General features: G+C 39.1%; 1 protein-coding gene and 1 long non-coding RNA gene across 4 annotated transcripts in view; one reads left to right on the forward strand and one right to left on the reverse strand.

The window, feature by feature from the left end:
- Positions 1-15,107, forward strand: part of LOC121403969 — a 34,550-nt gene extending 19,443 nt beyond the window's left edge. For both annotated transcript variants that reach the window (XR_005967603.1, XR_005967604.1), the window contains one exon: positions 14,981-15,107. This is a non-coding gene — a long non-coding RNA (uncharacterized LOC121403969). The remainder of the gene's footprint in view (positions 1-14,980) is intronic.
- Positions 880-18,637, reverse strand: LOC111080410 (neurotrimin). Of its 2 annotated transcripts, none has more exons than XM_022376011.2 (9): positions 18,185-18,637; positions 13,254-13,360; positions 11,317-11,533; positions 10,096-10,254; positions 9,829-9,957; positions 5,374-5,524; positions 5,006-5,148; positions 2,690-2,821; positions 880-2,488 (listed from the first exon to the last, which is right to left on the reverse strand). In XM_022376011.2, exons 1-9 carry the CDS (start codon positions 18,474-18,476, stop codon positions 2,298-2,300), a joined length of 1,521 nt encoding a protein of 506 aa, XP_022231703.1. In that variant the 5' UTR covers positions 18,477-18,637; the 3' UTR covers positions 880-2,297. The 2 variants fall into 2 exon arrangements, with proteins under 2 accessions (XP_022231703.1, XP_022231702.1); XM_022376010.2 differs by having other exon boundaries at positions 880-2,548.
- Between the last annotated feature and the right edge of the window lie 1,548 nt (positions 18,638-20,185).

Below are 20,185 nucleotides of genomic sequence, written 5' to 3' on the forward strand. Positions count from 1 at the left end.
GTAGCCGTGTGCCAGTGTCCCAGTGTTGTGGCCTTTTTGCAATTGTTTGATTAAAAAGCATAATGAAAAATGCAACAGACCAAAGTTTTGTTGCGTTTCTGTTTGTGTCATTGAAAATCAAGTGACAATCCCCCCCCCCTAAAGCCCCATTCACACGCCCTTCTCCGACATCCACATAATAATTAAATTGAATATGGCAATTTTTATGCAATTTTTTACTTGGTTTTTAATGGTTGTTATTGGTGTTGCTGTCTGCTACTGGACGGGCCTATATAAAATGAATAAAATAAAATTGCATAACGAATAAAATGCGGTCGGGCGTGCAGTCAGTAGTAGCCACTTGCTAGATATCTGTCGCCACACACAGTGGGAGTCGACACTTGGAATACCCTGTAGATCCCCATAGATAATCTTTGGTATCTGGAATGAACCAATATATTTTTGGTAATTTTTTTCAGTGCCTTTTTGACCCGATTGATAACATTTGGAACATATAAGAAATAACGCATGTATTTTCAGTTTTTTTCTGGAATTTTTTAGAGTGTTGCAAACCTTATCTGAAAATCATGATATCTTTTCTCTTTACGAATGGCAGCAAAATACAACAAAAAAATTGCCTCTGGAAGCAGGTTAATTGTTTATTAATGTTTTGCCGAGTTTCGCTTTTTTTTTTTTGTTGTTTAATTGTTAATATTAATGTTTGGCCGATTGTTTGCACCGGGGCGTTGTTTAATTTGGTTGCTAATTAAGCATTTAACACATCATTTTTACGGAATCCTGTGCATACTCTGTGCATACCATTTCCATTACTTACCCAAACCCCAACCTTCTTTATCCGCCCACCGGCTGTAGTACTATTCGCTTTATTTGTGTGTCTTTTTTGGGATTTTTATTTAATTTAATGCCTCAGTTACAACTCATTTTATATGCTTAAATACATGTTACATATGTACGTAAGTGTAGGGGGGTGGCCAGGGGCTGTATATATGATGCTATATATATATACGATTATATGTACTGTGTATTCTCTTCTGTAAGTGTGTGTGTGTGTGTGTGACTGTAATCATTCGATTCCAAATATATTTTCTCATTATTCAACATTGTTTCATTTCATTGTTTGTTAATTTTTTAATGTAGTTATAAAGCAACACATTAGTATTCGTTTGTTATTACATTTTTAGCTTATATGTTTAACATCTGGTTTAATCTTTACATTACATATTAAGCCTTTACTTACAAGCTACTTAAATTATTGTATTTTTCTGTTTGTTGGATGATGGAACAGACATTAATTCTGACTTCTGACTGGAAGAAGACTGGAAGGGTGTGGGTGTCTCTGTTGTAGAAAAACAATCTGAATCTGAAAGGCAGCTAATTTAGCAAGCTTAAAGATCCCTTAATTCCAAATACTATTTCATGTAGAACTTAAAAAAAAATTATGGAAATGTTCAGGGTTGTTGGGAAGTCTCGAAATTATTGCAACTTTATTTTTAGCTTTATACTTTTCTTATAGTTGCTGGGGACTCTAAACAAATTCTTAAAAAAAAATTGTTTGGTGTTTTTCTGCTATTTTCGGGTAATTTTTTATTTTTGTTTGGTATTCTATTCCAAAGCTTTCTCCCATTCAAATTTCAACTTTAAAAATAATTCCCAAAAATCTTTGCGCCTTTAAACTACAAAATATATCTAAATAAACTATTCTGCATTTAATACTTAAACATATTCTATGCTCGATATGTGTGTGTGGGTCTATAAATCTATGTATATATATTTCATTTGCAATCCTTAAGGCATAAGTTATATATCTGTTGTATGTATGTATATATTCATGAGTGTTTGTTCTTGTGTATTGATCAGCGTTGAACGCACAAATATATATGGATAGATAGATGATGTAATAGATACATTATACGATCCGATAATCATGTGAAACGATTTCTCAGTTTTGAAGCACAGCATTGAAAGCAAAATGAAATTGCATTTATTTACCCTTTCGTTTTTTTTTCTTTCATTATTTTCGTTTTGGTTGTTCCTATACATAGATTTATATATAGAGTAAATATATATTTATGTAGAATGTGATTTGATGGATATACATATGCATATAACAAGCTCTCTCTTTCTCTCCTTCTGACTGTTGAGGCGGCCTGGATGTGTGTCTCATATATATGGGGGAAGGGCGGATCGTAATTAGGGTCTCGGTTCCACTAGTGGTTCTATGCGATTAAATATAGTATTTTTTTTGGTTTATATGCTAACATTACGTTGAAGCCTTAGATCTAGTCCCATACCATAGCTCATAGACTTACACTTACAGTAGAGCTACCAGAACCAACCGCAGATTGGCGTATTGTTAACAGGATTGTTATTGGGAGGAGGAGCATCCACGCAATGGCCTTGGAGGGATTTGCTCCCCTGTTGGCCTCTGCATCCTCTGGATCGTTTGTATTGCCATTTCCATTGGCCGCCAATGGATTTTGGGTCTTATCTAGGAAGGATTTTTGTTCAGATAAACCGATTTCATTCAAATTCGATTGATATCTCGTATCTGAATGATGGATGGTGGTGTTGGCGGTGGAACATGGAATGAAATAGAAATCACACAAAGAACAAGCCAAAGGATAGCATGATATGATGGGGCTCTTTCCGGGGGTCTCTTTAGCTGATCAATAGATGATATAATACTTACTTTTATCTTGTCCATAAATGGAGCGTTGGCTATCCGAACCCCCATAGGCGTAATTGTTGCCATTGATGCCATTTTCCCGCTCCCAATGCGAATCGGTTGTACCCGATGACACTGTCGTTGGGGGATAGGAGACTGGAAAATAAAAAGGGGAAAAGGTGGGGATTTTAAGTAGATGAAAGTAGGAATATATTATTTACATTTTCGATTATTTTCTCTATTATTTTTAGTGTTTATTAATTACTGGAAATGAAACGGAGAACACGGTGAAAGTAGAGCATTGATCAGGAAATTCTGTTAAAAATCATGTTAGTAAATCCCAATTGTTTTCTTTCTTTATTATATTTTTATTTTGTGTGTGAAATATCCTTCAACAATCTGCCTTTCATTTCATTCATTGGCTTTCCATCAATCAATCGTTCATTTACTTTACATTTCCTCGCATCAACAATAAACAAAGATATATCGGCATAGATCCCAATCGACTGATATTCTATTTTTGTGGCAAAAAAAAAAAATTAGACTTGTTTTCATAAAATTTACATTTTTCAATTTGGAATTTTCACCACGTTTCATGCATGCCATTTGTTGTTCTCCTTTTTTATTTATTTCAAGTTTATTTGGGGTTTTTTTTTTATTTATTTAAAATTTTATTTGTGTCTCGTTTTTGTGTCTTTTTTATTTATTTAAAAACTGTATTCACTCTGCTGTTTTTTTTTTTTTGGTTGCTGTCTGCTTTTATTGTTTTGTCTCTTTTGATTTTTGCATTTCATACGCTCCATTGGATTATGCAAAATGATAATTATTTGCCGTATTTCGTATTTCCATTTCCATAATAATGTGTAAAATACATACATATTTATGTACGCGACAGTATATTTTTATCCACCCCAGCAAAATGACTCTTCACTCGGAAAAAGTGCCCTCCCTTCGTCTGTATCGTTGCCTTTCACATTTCAATTTGTTGCAATTATAATTCCAAATGCGAAATCACAGCTGCACTTTCCACTAAATTACCAAAAACTGTTTCCATATGCAAAATCGTTTTGCCGGGGAGGATATTGCCAAAATTCAAAATTAATGAAAATATGTCAAATGTCAGATGGGGCGGGGGAAGAAAGGCTCTCACTGACCTAATAGGTGACTTTTCTAAGCGGCTTTGATGGCTTTTTTTTTAAATGTGAAAGAAAATCCATAGGAAAAAGGGAAATCGTAATTTTCTATAGATTCAGGCTGCAAGTTTGCATATTTTTTACTCTCTGAATTTTTTGCTTTGTTTTCGCCCACAATTTATCTCATCTGTTTATCTCACACAAATGTTATCTTAAAGTTCCATATCCTTGGGTGGCTTCTACTTTGATTTCCCGTCGAAAATCCACAATCGATAAGTTTAAATTTGTTGAGCTTCGAACGAACGAATCCATCACGTAATTAAACGTAAAGACGTGATATTAACTTGCAACTTGAGGCTGGCGCCGCACTTGCAACGTATACACACATACATACACACATATATGCAGTTTAAAGTTGCCTCATGTGTAGGGGGGTGGGGTGGGGGACTCCTTCTTATCCTTTCGAGGCTAAACCCAAGAACCAGAGGAACAGCCTGGCCGAAAAAATTCCACACCTTCGGACCAAAGGACGTGACTTGATTTTTCACTGGCTTGATTATGGCGCTGCTCAACGAGGAGGCAGCGAGAAGGCAGCGAGAAGGCAACCCCCACCGCTCTCCCTCTGGGGCAGGTTCATTCAAGTCAATTGCGATTCCATGCCGCAGGAGGGGTAGGGTAGCCATGTGCCCATGTGCCATGTGGCATGTCTGGGATGCCTTGATGGCAATTCGTGGTGAGGCAATTAAGTCACGGACGGACCTTCTCGGACTATCGTTCGAGATTTCTTTCCTTCCTTCTTTCATTCTTTTCCTTTTTTCTGCGTCTTTCATTTGGCCTTTGTTTTCGGGGGTCTAAATGGCTTAGATTTGTCAATTTGTGTTAAGGCCAATGCGGCGGTAGTTTTTCAATGCCTCACAGAGCTCCACGAGGACTGGGAGGACATTGAGAACTTAATTAGTTGGGATGTGAACTTAATACTGACGAAAGTGTAGAACTTTAAGTAGAGAATTTCAGGCACTCAAATGGCAGGCACTCTTCCCCTGCAAATGCTCCACCATTATCTCAAGATTTTCTGCTAGTTTTTGTGTGTGTGTTTTTCTTCCATTAAAAATGCATTTGCGTGCAACTTTTGTCAGCAAACATTCTCCTTATGCCGATTCCTAATTGCCTTTTGCAGTTCTCTCGTCTCTCCCTCTCTTTTACTTACCATACAATCGGATAATGCCATCTGTTTCTCCTCTGGGATTCTTGGCCACGCATTTGTAGATGCCATCATCGCCGCTGCTTACATTTATGATCGTTAGCTTCATGTGGGTCTTGTAGGCAGGCACGCCCACGCTTGATTCAACTCTGAAAATGGAACAATAAAGGGTTTAAAAATTATATGTATGAGAGAACCATCTCAGGAATTGAAGAAAGCCTCTAAAGATCGTCTGGGATCGTTCAATATTTGGAAATTCTTCCTTTGACATTTCTCAATCAGTAATCTCTGATTTAATCTCTGCTTAAGCTCCCGTTTAAATATACTTTAGAAGACTTTTTGTGTGTACATTTTTCCTGCTTTTTGGAACTCACTTGTACTTGAGCGAATCGTGTATGATTGGTCCCTCGCCGCGTGTCCAATAATTAAGAGATGTGGGATGCGCCTCCGTAAAACATTCGATGGTGACGTTGAAACCTTCTGGTGCGCCAACCAATTGATGGGGAATAAGCAGCATTGGGGGGACTACAGAGAAGGAAAACAAATAGAAAAGAAAATGCATTATCAGGAATATAATGAACAGAAATAAATCTATAGAAATTATCCTTTTAGTTACGAACCCAAACTTGTGGTCAAGTTAATCTCTTAATTAATTTGCTAGCTTCTCAAAGTTTTTCTTTTGATTTTCCCTGACATTTTTTCATATTTACCATTGCATATATTTCGTCATAGCACAAGATATATCTAGAATTTTACACTAATGTTTTTTTAGTGTTTTTTTCCTTTTGATTTTTATTCAAATTTCAGACGATTTTTTTCTTTCTGATTTTCATTTAAATTGCAAGAAAAAGTCTCTCAGCAAAGAGAAAGAGAGAGCGAGCGAGAAAGTTCTTGGGAATAAAAACTATCCCATGAATAGCATTATTCGGAATGCGAATATGAAGATTTCTTATCTTGCTGATACTCATTCTGCCCTGCCTGCACCTTTTGTATGCTTGTATCTATAGAAATGCAACCTTTGGTTTTGAGCAGACGAAAAACCACACTTCTCGCGCATTCGGCGCACATTTTTAATTAAGATATTAAATGGGAAAAAAATGGTGAAAAAAAAACCTTGGGGAAAATGTCACGAAAAGTGGGGACTAATGAACACTCGAGCATTACGGTTTTTCTTTCAGAATTATTGTCAGTGTTCGTACGAAGGAGGCGGTGGCAGCATCAGAGGAATCTTCATCATCATTAAGTGCCACAATGGGGGTCCTTTCGCCTGTTCGCTCTCTCGTATTTTTTTGTGCCTCTGCAGCAGCAGCAGCGGCAGCTTTTACCTTTTGTGGATTTATGTCCACCACGAGATGGCAATTAAGCTGAAGGCTAACACAAAAAAATTGTGGCATAAAAAGGTGTGAGTGGAGGCGGCAGCAGACCTTCTGTTTGTACCACCAATTGAATTTTTAATCAGCTTTTGGACACAAATTAGCGTCAGTTTGCTGCAGGTTCTGTTTTTTTTTTTGTTCTGCTCTGAAAAGTATCTGCCGGTAGGAGGCTCGGCCACCTCTTTTGTACATATTTTTGATGAGGCATGAGCCCACGCCCTTCCTTAGGGGTTGTGGGGCATAATCCTTTTAATAAAAATACAGCTTAAGTGTGATGAAATGAGCAGCTTAATTAAGTTGTCAATGGGTTTGGGTCAACTGTCCACTGCCAAGTGTGGGAGCCGGAAAAAGGAGTGGGAAAACCGCAAACTTTTGTGCTACGATGATATTTTGATTGGCTGTTTCTTTGAGGATAATATTTTGTGCCTTTTGGAAACAGATTTACCCCCAACAATTTGTTAAAACAACTTCTGTGTGACAGCTTGCATACGATGTCCTTTAGTGTCCTGGAAACACACAAACACACACACAGCGTTGTAGACGCATACGTTTACGTTTTATTTTTGTGGCGTGCGTTGCTTAACAAGCAGGAAGCAACAAATTCAGTTTCTGTTTCCGTAGTTTTGTTTCTTGCTTCCTTTCTATATATACATATATCCTCGTATTTCTGACTGCATACTGATTTGTTGCCTCTTTGTGCAACCGAATGGCACAACACAGAAACACAGAGAAAAGTTCCCTCAAGAAAATCAAGGCAAAAAAAAAGGCAAAGGCAAAGGCAACATGTGCTACAAACGACCCTTAACCTGGCGCCACTTGTACCAGAGAATCGTCCTGCAACGGCAAACGGAATGTATGAGAAAAAGAGCAAGAAATATGGGGATCTTAGGGTTGACATTGCGACCAATAAAGGTACCCCGTACTTAAAGAAATTTCTAAAGAATAATTTGAAAGGAGTGCAAATTCAAGTATTGCCAGGGAAAGTCATTTGTAAATTTTTCCATGCACTCAATAATATTTTTGTTTCTTCAAAATCTACTTTTTGGAGCTGTGAAATTATTTTGACTGTCACAAACCTCTCGAAGAATATATTATACCCCCTGCCATTATAAATACAGGGTACCTGTCTCAGAGTATTGTAATTTCGTATGCAATGCAGAGATATTTTATATTGATATAATTTCTGTTGATTTCTGTTCCACCCCCCATCCTCCGGCTATGACTTTTGCAGAGCGAAAGCAGAGAGCGAGAGAGAGAGAGAGGGAGCTTAAGCGAGAGCTCAAGTGGTAGAAATCACCTTGAAGTTCTCTTGTCGTCGTTTTCCTTATTTTCCCTCAGATTCCATTCATTTTAATTGCCCTTACAAAAGGAGAGTCCCCTTGGAAGGAGCGCCGCCTGCCCAAGTGGTTTTTCCCCTCTGGCAGGACAAACATTTGTCCCGGGATAACAGCTTCTTTACCACTCGCCGGCTACGACTCCGACTCTGACTCCTTTGGTTGACTTTTCTTTCGTTTCGTTACGTTTCCGGGCACTGATTTAAATTACAATTGAGTGGCGACAATATTGGTGAAAAGCGGAGGAGAGGAGAGAGTACCAGCTCTGGAGAAAGGAGCGGAAAGAAAGGACGCTCGCCAAGCAGCTGCTAAGTGCCACAGAACCAAAGTCGACGGGTGGGCGGCCGTCCGACAAGGACTTGAGTCAACAATAATTTAGTCCCTCCTTCAACCGATGGGAGAAGGTGCCCTGGACACTGGACACTGAGTGACATTTTTTCTCTATAGAAAATTACTGAGAAAAAACTCTGCGGAAAAGCTGCACAGCAGAAGAAAAAAAAAAGAGGTGAACTGTCGAGTGTAAACAACTTGAAAATTAGCCGTTAATGAAGCCTCGTTAAGGGGTTCGGGAATCAACGGAGAGATTTGCAGGGATGATTACCTGCTTTTTTTACTGTTGCAGGTGGCAGTGGCAGCGGGGGATCGGCGTGGGCCATTGATTGGGGCACAATGCCATGGAGGGACAATATTTGTGGAATTAGTGTGAGAGTTTTGTGTAAATGGGAAATGACGATGGCATTGACTTGATTGCCGGACAGGAGCGGACGGCAGGATAATGGCAGGAGATGGTGTCTATCCTTGGAGGACAATTGTCTAGAGAAAATAATAAAAGGCTTTCAAGGGAGACCAAAAAAAGGTATGGGAAAGGGAATTACGAACACTAAGAAAAGCCTTAAGTTTTTCTTTGTTTTCTCTCTTTTCGAGAGGATTTGCTCTTATTCTAATAATTTCTATGATTTCTATCAAGTTTCTACTTTAAAGAAGCCTTTCATTCCACCAACTCTTTTCCCTCCATTTTCTTTTGCCTGCAATCAAGGTATTTTCGACTTTTCTTCTATTGGTTTTTTGTGTGTGGGCTTGCCACTGACCGCTGCTGTGGCGCTGCTGTGCACACACGTGTAATTTGTATTGAATTTTTTGTGTGGAGAGAAACGAGGACTCTCTCTCCCCCCCCCACCCCCTTTGTGGAGGAGATTTTACCCGTTGGAATGTCAGTAGCGAAAACACACACAGAAAAATAGATTTATGCTTGCGGCATTTTTAAGTGACAGCAAACGAGGAAATTTCTGTGACGACTGGGACATGGTTGGTGCCCCCACTGCATCCGCCTTGCATCCATGTCGGGGCGCGGCATGACAGGAACTTGACAACACATGTGATGTGGCTGTCTGTTGCCTGTAATAAATCTTAAAAAACTGCACAACAGCCAACGAACGCGGTGATTTGATTCCATCATTTCATGTAGTTTTTTTTTCTTGTTTTTTCTTGCCTTCTGCAGCTGTTACTCGTTCTCGTTGTCGTTTTGTGTGCTGCGGGCTTAAGCCTCAAATAGAGCTACAAGTGTGTGTTTCATATAGCAAACAAGTATAGAAAAAATGCGGCACAGTGGAGATTTTGGTAGACTCAAAGAAAGTCATAAAAAATCATAGAAAACGGAGCAGAAAGATACTCTTGGAATGCAATTCCCTTTTTCCTTTTGATATCAGAATATCCCACAGTTTCTCGTTCAAGTTTTACCAAACTTTTCTACCACTTTGTTCCACTGTAACGCGGAAAACCTTTCCCCTGATTCTCAACTTTAATCCGCTGATCCGTCAAATGGAAATATGAGTTGCAACAGACAACAAAAATAAACGAAACGAATTTTAACAGCTAAACAAGTCTTTTGGCCAGGAAAATAAATTGAAAATTGGATGGAAAATGAAAAGAACATCTAAAAAATAATGAAATATAACCCAAGTTTATAGTTAGACAACTTTCAGAGACTAGGTGCTACATTCCATCGATCGAATGGTAAACCAAAGGATTTGTGGGTGGTGTGGAAATATGACAGAGATTACTAGGGACAGTCGCTTTATCATTTGGCCGTGACAAGGAAGCTCCATTAAAGAAGAATACTTACAGTCGACACTGACTTTGATGCGCTTGGAAACCGTTGGGGGCACGCCATTCGAGGCGATGCACAGGTAGGCGCCCATATCCAATCGGGAGATGCGAGTTATCTCCAATGTATCGCCCTCCCATTCGTTGACTGAAGAGAGATAGAGCGAGAGCGAGAGAGAGAAAAAGTGAGGACAGTGTTAAATGATTGATGCAGTGCATCCCCCTCCCCCTCCCAGTTCTCTTTCCCATTTGCCACCCCTCCATGTTGTGGACAGTTTGCACTTACCTATGTGATTCTTATTGATGGCTATGCGGGAGTTATCATCCCGTTTCCATTTGATAATGGGTCTCGGGCTACCACTCGCCCGACACCTCAGCGAAATGTTGGCGCCCTCGCGGACAATTACATCGCTGGAGCTCAGCGAATCATCAATGTTGGGGGGAACTGCAAAGAGAGATAGAGATGTTTGTTACTTTTAATATTTAATAGTATTTAATATTTAACTTTGCCTAATATTGATAAATATTTGCGTTTTGTGGAACAATATTTTTTGTGGAATTTTTACACAGTAAATGGTTTTTAAAATTAAGCCCCAAAAACATTTTTCTCGTTATAATGATTGGAATAGAAGCTTAAATTAGCAGAGCAATGTGTTGGAAAAATTATAAATTTAATTCTGCTTTTGATACACTTTATTTTTATGCTCTAGTTGGTCTGTCTTTTTACTACTATAACTTTTTTAAAAGGTATCCACAGCTTCGGCTTTTCTGTTTGCTTTTATTTTGGTATATTTCTATAGTCGTTCTTTTTTAGGCTAGGTGCTAACACAATTAGTCAGAGAAATCATCCGCATTCAGCCATCAATTTAATTGCAAATTTCATTAGCAAAACATTTTAAGGAAATATTTTATTTTGCAAGGCTATTTTTATTTAGTGGAAAATTTCCTGGTTTTCTTTTGCAAGTTTTTCTTAATTTCTCTTATTGCCTGCCATATAATTTCGCCTTTGTTTTTTGTGTACATTTTTTTTTTTTTAATTAAAAGCCTGCGCGCATTCGCGCATTTCCCTTCCACAAATATCGCATGCATTTTTAATAATTTGTTTGTTGTTTGCGAAAGGCAGGGAAAATAATTTCGCCTGTGCAAAGGATTCTGGACTCACAGGATTCACAGGATTCACTGAACTGTGCTCCACATTTTCGGGTGCCTGCCCCGTGCTCTCGGGTCTCAGGTCTCGTTCTGTGCTCTGTGCTCTGGGCTCTGCCCACTGGACTCTGGACTCTCTCGTTTGGCTTTCTCCTGTTTTCGATTTTGTTTTCTGTGTTCTGTTTTTTTCCCTGTGCTTAAAGGCACATAAATTATTTTTTAATTCACCGCGTATTTGCACAGGATTTTCCGGTGCGATTTTCACTTGCCCTTTGGCCAGAACGCGGCCCCAGCACTGGCCCCCCTGGGAAGGGACTCTCTTCGCTGATTAGATTCTCGCATAAGTTTTGCTCCCACTTACCCACAACATTGAGGTAGCCAAACTGCGTTTTGGCCGTCACCGTATTGATCTGGCACATGTAGCGCCCTTTGTCCTCCTCGTGGACATTGTTGATGTGCAGGTACCACGTGCGATGCCTGTCGTGCTTGTCGTGCGTGACACTGATGCGTGGATTTCTAGTGATCACGTGATTGTGAACGGTAAGGATTGCACTCTGCTCAAAGTGCATCCAAGCTACCTAGAAGAGAAAAGAAATATTTTTATATTTTTGTAAAATGAAATTGAAATTCCAGCCACACATTCCTTTGCATATTTGGCCACCATTTAGTGACCTCTAATCCCACATATTAAACTATTTAATAACATGCCCCTCAATGGCATTTTCTGTCCATTTTCCCCACTAAACTACACACAATATTCCGCCCTACATGCATATACATATAAAGGAGTTTAAGGGCTACATATCCTCAGCAATTTTCACAGCATCAGCATTCAGCAGTCGGTAAAAGCAATGCAAAAAAAAAAAAGGGAAAAACGCTTTGGAAAAGGCAGAAGCGGAAGCGAGAAAATTGCATCATAGTGTCGCATATAAAAATAAACGCAAAACCGGTTACAGGATCCTGTGTATCCTGTGGGGGTGTGTGTGTGTGTCTGGTGATAGCTCGTATGAATTACATGCATCTACTCGCAGCTGAAGGCGTACTGAGGCGTGTGTGGCAAGGAGTGTAACCTTACTTACAGGACAACCCGCCACATGGCACTGCCACTGCCAGTGCCACTGCGTTCTGCCACTGCTATTGCTACTTAAACATGCCATCAGACTCTAAGGCTAAACCAAGAGAGAGAATGTGAGCTGTGCTTCGTTCCAACACTTTTCCTTTTGGCATTTTCCTTAGTAGTTTTTCCTCATGCATTGCACGTTCCTGTATATAGGTTTTTCGCTGGGTCTTGCCCTCTCTCTCCCTCTCTCTCTCTCCCCCCCATTTACACCTCAATTTGATTCCATTTCCTCCTGCGTTCAGACGAGACTATTGAATGGGTTTGCCGGGTGTTTTTTTTTTACTTGCTTGCTTGCTAACAAGCCGCTTGCGCCCAGTGGATGATGGTGCGATAGGTACTTGAGCTGCAGCTTGGAATTTCAGTGTGAAGTGTCCTCTAATGATGCCCCCAGCTAGTCAGTCCTGTGTGCCAAGGATCATCCTCTCTCTCTCTCTCTATTTTCAAAGTTGGTAATTTGATGGGTCGTCTACTCGTATCATCGTGTTTGAATGTCCATTGAGGGATTATTAATTAGTTGACTTTTCCTTCTCGTCTTATCATCGGTTCCACGCGCTGTTCCTCGCGCCTCATTTGCTATGCATTCCATTCTGCTTTCTCTCGCCCCTCCTAATCTCTCGTTTGAACACCGTTTTTATGCCAAGTAATCAAATCATTAGCACTCATTACAAGCTCCTTAATTAATAAATCATTTCACGTTCCTTTCATGCTTTCCCTTTCTCCTTTCTCTGCATCCTTTTCCTTCTTCCCTTTACTCTGCCTCCTTTTTGGTTCTATTTTTGTGCTAATGATGCATAAAAACTATGCAGCGAGACGCAATGTCAGCACATTTCAGGGTCCCTCCTCTCTCTCGCTGTGTGCATTCAAGGGTATTTTTTTCAATAGATAACTGAATAGAAGGACGAATTTTTATTATTTTTATTTGCGATTTAAAGCGAAAGATTATTTTGAAAAGTCACGAAAAATATTTGACGCTAATAAAACGCATGGAAAATATGGATATAAAAATCTTTCGAATAAAATGATCCATATTTATTATATAGCTCTCATAAGAATTAAATTAAATGAAATGCAGCAAAGCTCCCATCATATTTCTTCTCAACCAACAAAAAATCTGTAAATATTTAGCAACCTCCGATAAGAACATTTCCCTTATGCTTTTCAGTTGTAAAAAGTCTTACCTTATATGATCCCAGATTCTTAACGGAACATCCGAGTTTAACATTACGTCCGGCAGGTACAGTTACATTTTCGATGTATTCAGTAAATTCGGGTTCTTCGACAACAACTGCAAAATTAATATCAATAAATAGAAATGGAGACAGAGAGAATGCGATTTAATTTAGTGCATAAAATATTTATTCAATTTTCATTTGATATTTCATATTTGACTAAGTTATGCTTTCGGGGGTGTTCGCTTCGGGTGGGTTCCTATGTCAATATGTCATGCTTTTGGATTGCATTTGGTATTTTGCATTTTGCATAATCAAATAAACCATAAAAATCAATTATGCGCACAAAATTAATTGTAAAAATGTTTTGTGGAACCCATCGCCAATAGCGGTTGCACGAGGGGGTCTCTGTTGGATTGGCAAAATTTTCTATGGTGGAGTAGTGGAAAATAATTATTTCATTGATTTCTGCATGGAATCATTATTGCCTGCTGCTGTTGAGGCATTTGCCTGGGGGGGCAAGGACTGCAAATGGGTAGGCTTTCGACTGGAGGATACCTCCTAAATGGTGGGGAACAAAAACTCTTGAAATGATTTGCAAATACATGGGAAACAGCTAATGAGTTTGCGTATAGGAGCTGCAATTATTTGTTGAATTATATGTAACTGATCCAAAGTTATTTTTTGTAGCAAGATTTAACATTTTGTGCAGGGACTGTAAAAGTTATCCGATTGTAATGAATTTTAGAATTTCGGTGTATACATTTATTATATATCAACAAACCAAATATCATTCCTCTAGCTATACCCAATATAGTTGCCCCGACTACAATATACTCTTTGTTCCCTTTGAATACCCTGTAATAACAATAGAAAATGTGTACAAATATAATTAAACACATGTTCGCGCACATCCCACGCCCCCCTCTCGTTATTTCGCTTGAAACATCAACAAGTTGAACTATTTTTGCTTTTTCCCCATTTTGCTGACTCCTGCAGGCAGCAGCAGCTGCTGCACGTTGCATGCTGCATTCATTAAAGTTTTAATGACTGTAGAATTTCCATGTGGAAATTCTCTTTAGCATTTTCTAAAGAGGCGACTTGGCCTAAATCATTTAGCTGCTAATTTGTTTGTAACTTAATCAAATATTGAATATAGAAATTCAATTTTTGTTGACTTTGCGAATTGGATAGCCAAATGGAGCAAATGATTTTAATTTGGTCATTCAATTAACCTGTTATTCTGTTTGCAACAGCAATTATTTAGCAATCACTCCTTGCTTCACCTGCTGGCAAAAGGCAATGGCTATGAGCATATTAAATGCCTCGAATTTCAATAGAAATTTTTGGAAATTAAGCGTGGAAAGATGCTCAAAGAATGAGAGTTTCTAATGTGTGATAAATTGATCAATTAAATGTGTAAATTATTTTGTAAATCAAAGAAAATAATATTTAATTAGAGGATTATTTGGGTAAATATTTGACCGAAAAAATCTTTTAAAATTTACCATCTTAGGCACTTTTTTTGTTACAGTAAGCAAAATATTAAATACTCAATTTAAAACAAAACAAAACAAAATTCCTTGAATATTTCGATTTATTATGCTCTTTCCGTTTGATATTTGCACTTTGTGGAAAATGCGAAAATTCGGTGGAAAAGCCCCACATTTTAATTGCAATTTATGATTTTGTGCATTCGTTCTACATTCAAATATACATATTTCATATTTTCACAGACGACGACAAACGATAGAGAAACAAACGGTAGAGAGGCCTCTCCAGTTTACAGTTTGCATCCATTGCTTTGGCTTAATTATCTATTTATGATGTCCGCTGGCGTCTGCCTGCCAGCTATACATATATATATATTTAGGGTGAGTACATATATATTTATATACACACTATATACACATAAACACATAAGCGATATGCGATATAGAGTTACACATTTGTTGCAAGTGGAATTGGCACTGTGGGGGTGGTGGGAGGAGGTGCAGAAAATGTGTGTGTGCGCCCACAGGTCAATAGAGATTCGACAGTTGACTCTCGAACAGAAAAGGGTGGCCACAGGGCTTGGAATTACCTTTTAAATACAAGGGTTTATGGGTTTGGCAATGCAGCAGCAGAAAAAACCTTTGACATAACCTTCTTTTATGAAGAATTTCCCATAGAAAGTAGATGAAAAAGGGGTACCAAGGGTATCTACACAGTCGATCATCGTCGCAACACCACCATTTGTGTCACAGTTGACCATGCCCCCTAGTGCCTAACAAGCCCCAGCAACTAATTAACGATACAATAACACAAAATGTTGCATAAATTAGTGAAAGGCTCCACAGAGAGCAAAAGGCCAGCCAGCCATCGTGAGGCCATCCGTCGGAGGCGACTCCTACTAGAAAATTGACACCCATAAAAAATGTGTGCAATGGATGCAACGAGCAAACACTGTTGCAAGTCAAGCGTGCAACGTTTACGCAGTGGGCGTAGGGGGGGCAAAATTCTCTGCATAATCATGGGATTTCATCCAGCTGCAATTTACGCGCCAGAGCGCGTGTCTGCATATAAATTTTCGAGACGAGGCGGCGGCCACGCCCTCAAAAAGCGACATCCCAACAAAAACAAAAACAAAACGAATGCAAAAGTTCCGCGGGATAGGAAGGAGAGAGCGATGACAGTTTGTGCTAGGGAAAGATAGCGCATTGGAGACACTCTTTGGTGGCGAAGAGATTTAGAAGATTTAGAAGAGATTTGAGAATATATTTTCAATGGACTGCTGATTTATATGTGGTTTATATTTAACTGAAGCTTAAGGAAGATTTAAGAATATTTTGGAGCAAAATACAAAGTTTCATCTACTCCTAATCATTCCGTAAAACTTTTGTAAAACTTTGGTATTATTTTTAATTAAATTGTTTTTTTTTCTGCCCACAAAATATACCACATTTTTTTTAACTAACACGGCTATAGAAAATGCTGGGGCTATGATGTTTGCTATTGACTGTATCCAATATCAAAACTATAACTTTTTTTTCTAAGTGTGTCTAAACCTTCGACTTTCAGGGCACACAAATCTCTTTCTCCTCTGTTGGTTTTGTTGCTGCGGCGGCTACTGTTGCACCTGAGAACAATGACAGCCGGCATTTGTGGGGGGAGAATGTGGCATGCAGTAGCAGTTGTAGGGGGTTGTGGAGGATAGGGATATAACATCAGAAAAAGAGAGCAACACTTAACCCCCGGAGGCGTATTTCTTTTTTTTTATTGTCACATATCTGTGCAGCAGCAGCTGCTCTCCTTCTGCCTGCTTTTCATTTTTGGCATAAAGCCGTTTATCACTTATGACCCGAGGCGCCTCTCTATTGTCTCTCTCTCTCTGTGTCTCCCTCGCTGCCGGAACGGATCCCTTCCTTTCCTACCATGTGTCGCCCTCTATTTTGCTGTGTAAATATGACGAGAGATACGAGATATATCCGCGTGTTATTGATACCATCATCATGGTGGCAGCAGCAGCAACGATAGAGTCAGAGAGTCACAGCCACGGGGCAGGCAACACTCGCCGCGGATAAATATACGGCCAATGTAAGAGTGCAATATTTACACTGTGCTACAGAGTTTTGATGTGCAGAAGTTACATTATTTTGAATATAGGGAAATGTTGGGGATATCTCCTGTTTTCTTCGCTCCACTTGACTGAGATAATAATCATAGCGTCATAACAAAGAGAAGCTAAGAGAAGCTAACAAAAAATAGATAAGAGTCCAGTCTGGTAAGGTTTTCTGAGAATATAGTTTAATAGTTTAATATACTAAATTTATAAAGGCATTAAGGAAATTAATTTATAATTAAATAATGGCACGAGATTCCAAGAATAGATAGATACACCCTAGTCGATAAGATAGTCTGTTGTCTGGTATAAAAGAGTCAACGTTACAGAAGATTTATTGTTCTATTGTAGTTTCCGGTTTGATAGGTTGCTTTTGTTTTTTGTTTTTTCGGGGGTATAAAAGAGTCAACCCAACAGAAGAATCGTATAGTCTTGCCAAATATGTTGCTGAAATACATTGTCGGTGGCGTATGTGATAACACCCAATATCGTAGATGGTAATATCGTGAGAAGTCACTTTAGCCAGCATTTTATTTACTTCCCTGGTGTTTGCTTTAGGAATTCCTGACACTCTGAACATTAACACAGAACCATTTGAAAAGATCGGCGATGGTTACTATTATTTCCACCGAAAAATAAAAGGCACGAACTGGTTTGATGCGTATGAGTCGTGTCGACGTCTAAATGCCGAGTTGATTGCATTCGAAACCATCGAAGAATGGGATTCGATTTTGGAGTATGTCCGAAATAATACAATCAGTGGTATATACTGGAAAGCAGGCAATGATTTAGCGATAGATGGTAAACATGTATGGCACTCAACTGGTGAGAACGTCACACTGAGCATCTGGAGTCCGGGGGAGCCAAATAATAAGAACGGAACCGAGCACTGCGATGAAGTGTTTTATACGTATGATAGAGCGTTCAATCGAATGAATGACGTAAGCTGTTCTGATAAGCGACGCTATATTTGCGAGGCACCCCAGCTATAGACAGCCTCGTTTATTACATGGTAAATTGTGTAAAAATATGTAATACTGTGAAGGATCTTTCAGATTGAAATTTGCTTTACTAAATACATGTAAATTCGTTCATTTCCAATTTATAAGAGTCTTTTCTCGATTGATCTTTAAAAACAAAATTAGCAAAAAGCCACTTCAAAGATTCTTTCACTTGGATATTGGATTTTTGTTTAGCTACGAGTATTCATAATTTTCCACACGCTTCTCCTTCCAAAAATCACACAATTTATGTAGCACAGTGTAGACATTTACATTTAGCATTTGAATACATTTAAAGTATATATGTATGTATGTATGTATGTAGGAAAGATACTCACTGTTTAAATTCGTGGTTGGGCCATTGGCCACAACACCGCCACCGGCAACAATCACGCCATTGCTTCCGACCACCGTATTGCCAGTTCCTGTGGCGATACCAACGACTCCGACGAGTCCTGCTCCCCCGCCATTTGTGGCACCGTTTGCTGTCTTCGTTCCGGATGGATGCTTGCCAGGGGCATCTCCACCGTTCAGTATTTGTGGCAAGATGATCTTGTTGTTGGTGGAGTCCCCCGCTGTGGCCGTGAGCACGAGGAGGGCCCCAATTAGATGCCAAGATGGCAGCAACATCAACTTGCTGTTGTGGCCTTCGGCGACCGTTTAGCCACAGCAACCGCCAGGAGCAGACCCACAGATGGCCTCGTCTCCTGGCCAAAGTGCATCCTCCTCTCTGTAATCCTGAACCGAGCGCCTCTCCTCCCGCTCCTTCACACCTACTCTTGCTCACTCTCTCTTTTATTTCGTGGGCCTGGGGTTTGGTTTTTTATGATTTTATGATGCAATGTTTTTATTTTCTGGAGCGTTTTTCACACGGTTTTGTTATCAGAGTTTTTCCATTGGCCTTTGGGCATTTACTTTTGCAATTTTCGATGCCTAAATTTGTATGATAAAAGATCTCACGTTTAGTTTAAATTTTTGGCTTAAACTATGCCGCAATCCCTCTTCTCTCTCTCTGGCTAACCCAGAAACATTTCCCGTCTGCCAGAGGCACAGGAAAAACTGCCTTAATTCTCGAGTTTTCCATTTGACTTTGGCGCCCCCATAAATTTGCTTTCAATGCACTACCGTTCCCCTCTATTTCCGTTCCCCCCCTCTTGCAAATTGTTTGCTGTCTAGTAAGTTTCCCCCGCCCCGTATGCGAATGCCATGCAGATTTTCCGGGGGAATTCAATAAAGTTAGGCAAAATATTATCCCCATGGAGCCATATTCCCGCTGCCACACTCACACAGTCATTCCCATTTCGTGTAGCACGTGTTGCAACAAAGTTTGCCCGAAAGGGAAACGGATAAAGGGCTAAAGGAAACACCGGAAAAGTCATAAAGATTTGCCCTGGAGACACTCGCTCTCTCCCGCTCTCTCTCTCTCACCCTGGAAAGCAGTTGATAAATGATGCTCTGGTTTATCCGTATTTCTATTCTAAATTAAAAGTCGAACGACTGAACTAACTAAATTAAGGATTTACACGATTTTTCTTAAGAATTGAAGTCTGATTTTAAGTGGGTTTTTTTGAGGTGGAGTCTCTATGTCTATGTCTCTATGTCTCACGATGTCTGAGACTCTAGATTGTAGTAGAACCTTTGATTACTTTTGTAAATACTGGTAGTCGCAATTTTAAAGGTATGGAGCTTTCTTTTGTCAGAATTATAGATAAAGAAATTACTAAATTTTATCGCAATCGAAAAGCTTTAAATACTTTTGTGATGAGTGTTCCAAACTCTGTAGCATCCTCAATTTCAAACATTTTGAGCTGTGGCTTTGTTACTCTGGCAGACAATGATATATTCTACCTAAATTCCAAAATTCAACACAATCGGATCTGTTTTCAGAAATTCTTCATAGGACAATTCCAGTTAGCGGTAACTTTTTATCGAGGCACACACATGTGCAGACATGTGTCTGAAGTTTTTTACGAGTATATCAATTAATTTGAATGCTCTTTCCATTTGTTGTTTATCTTAAGTTTTTTGAGGTTTCTTCTCCTGCTCCATCCCTTTTTCCTTTTTATTTCCCTCTCTATTTTCTGACTTTATTTTTTACTTTTAAAACTTTTTGTCAACGTTTGTAATATCTTAAGTTTCTGTTTGAGAGCAATGTGTGTGTGTGTGTTTATGTACAGTGCGTGACAGAATTATATCGCTTTCGAAGATCCATGAAAAATAGGTCTCCCATGAAATCAGCTTTCCGGGATGAAAGTTCAATCAAAATATTCCATTAAGAAGAGTTCCAATGAACATATGTTTGGCATACTCCATAATGTCCCTGCCTTCCTTATACTCCC

Source organism: Drosophila obscura, unplaced genomic scaffold, assembly GCF_018151105.1.
Source record: "Drosophila obscura isolate BZ-5 IFL unplaced genomic scaffold, ASM1815110v1 contig_179, whole genome shotgun sequence".
NCBI classification, from domain to species: domain Eukaryota; kingdom Metazoa; phylum Arthropoda; class Insecta; order Diptera; family Drosophilidae; genus Drosophila; species Drosophila obscura.

What these genes read in the sequence shown, in the direction of transcription:
- LOC111080410 (XM_022376010.2), bottom strand. Translation starts at nt 18,476, where the DNA reads ATGTTGCTGCCATCTTGGCATCTAATTGGGGCCCTCCTCGTGCTCACG. An exon ending in CCCAACCACGAATTTAAACA is followed by an intron (nt 13,361 to 18,184) that starts GTGAGTATCTTT and finishes TTAATTTTGCAG; the next exon opens with TTGTTGTCGAAGAACCCGAA. An exon ending in TGGCTACCTCAATGTTGTGG is followed by an intron (nt 10,255 to 11,316) that starts GTAAGTGGGAGC and finishes CTCTCTTTGCAG; the next exon opens with TTCCCCCCAACATTGATGAT.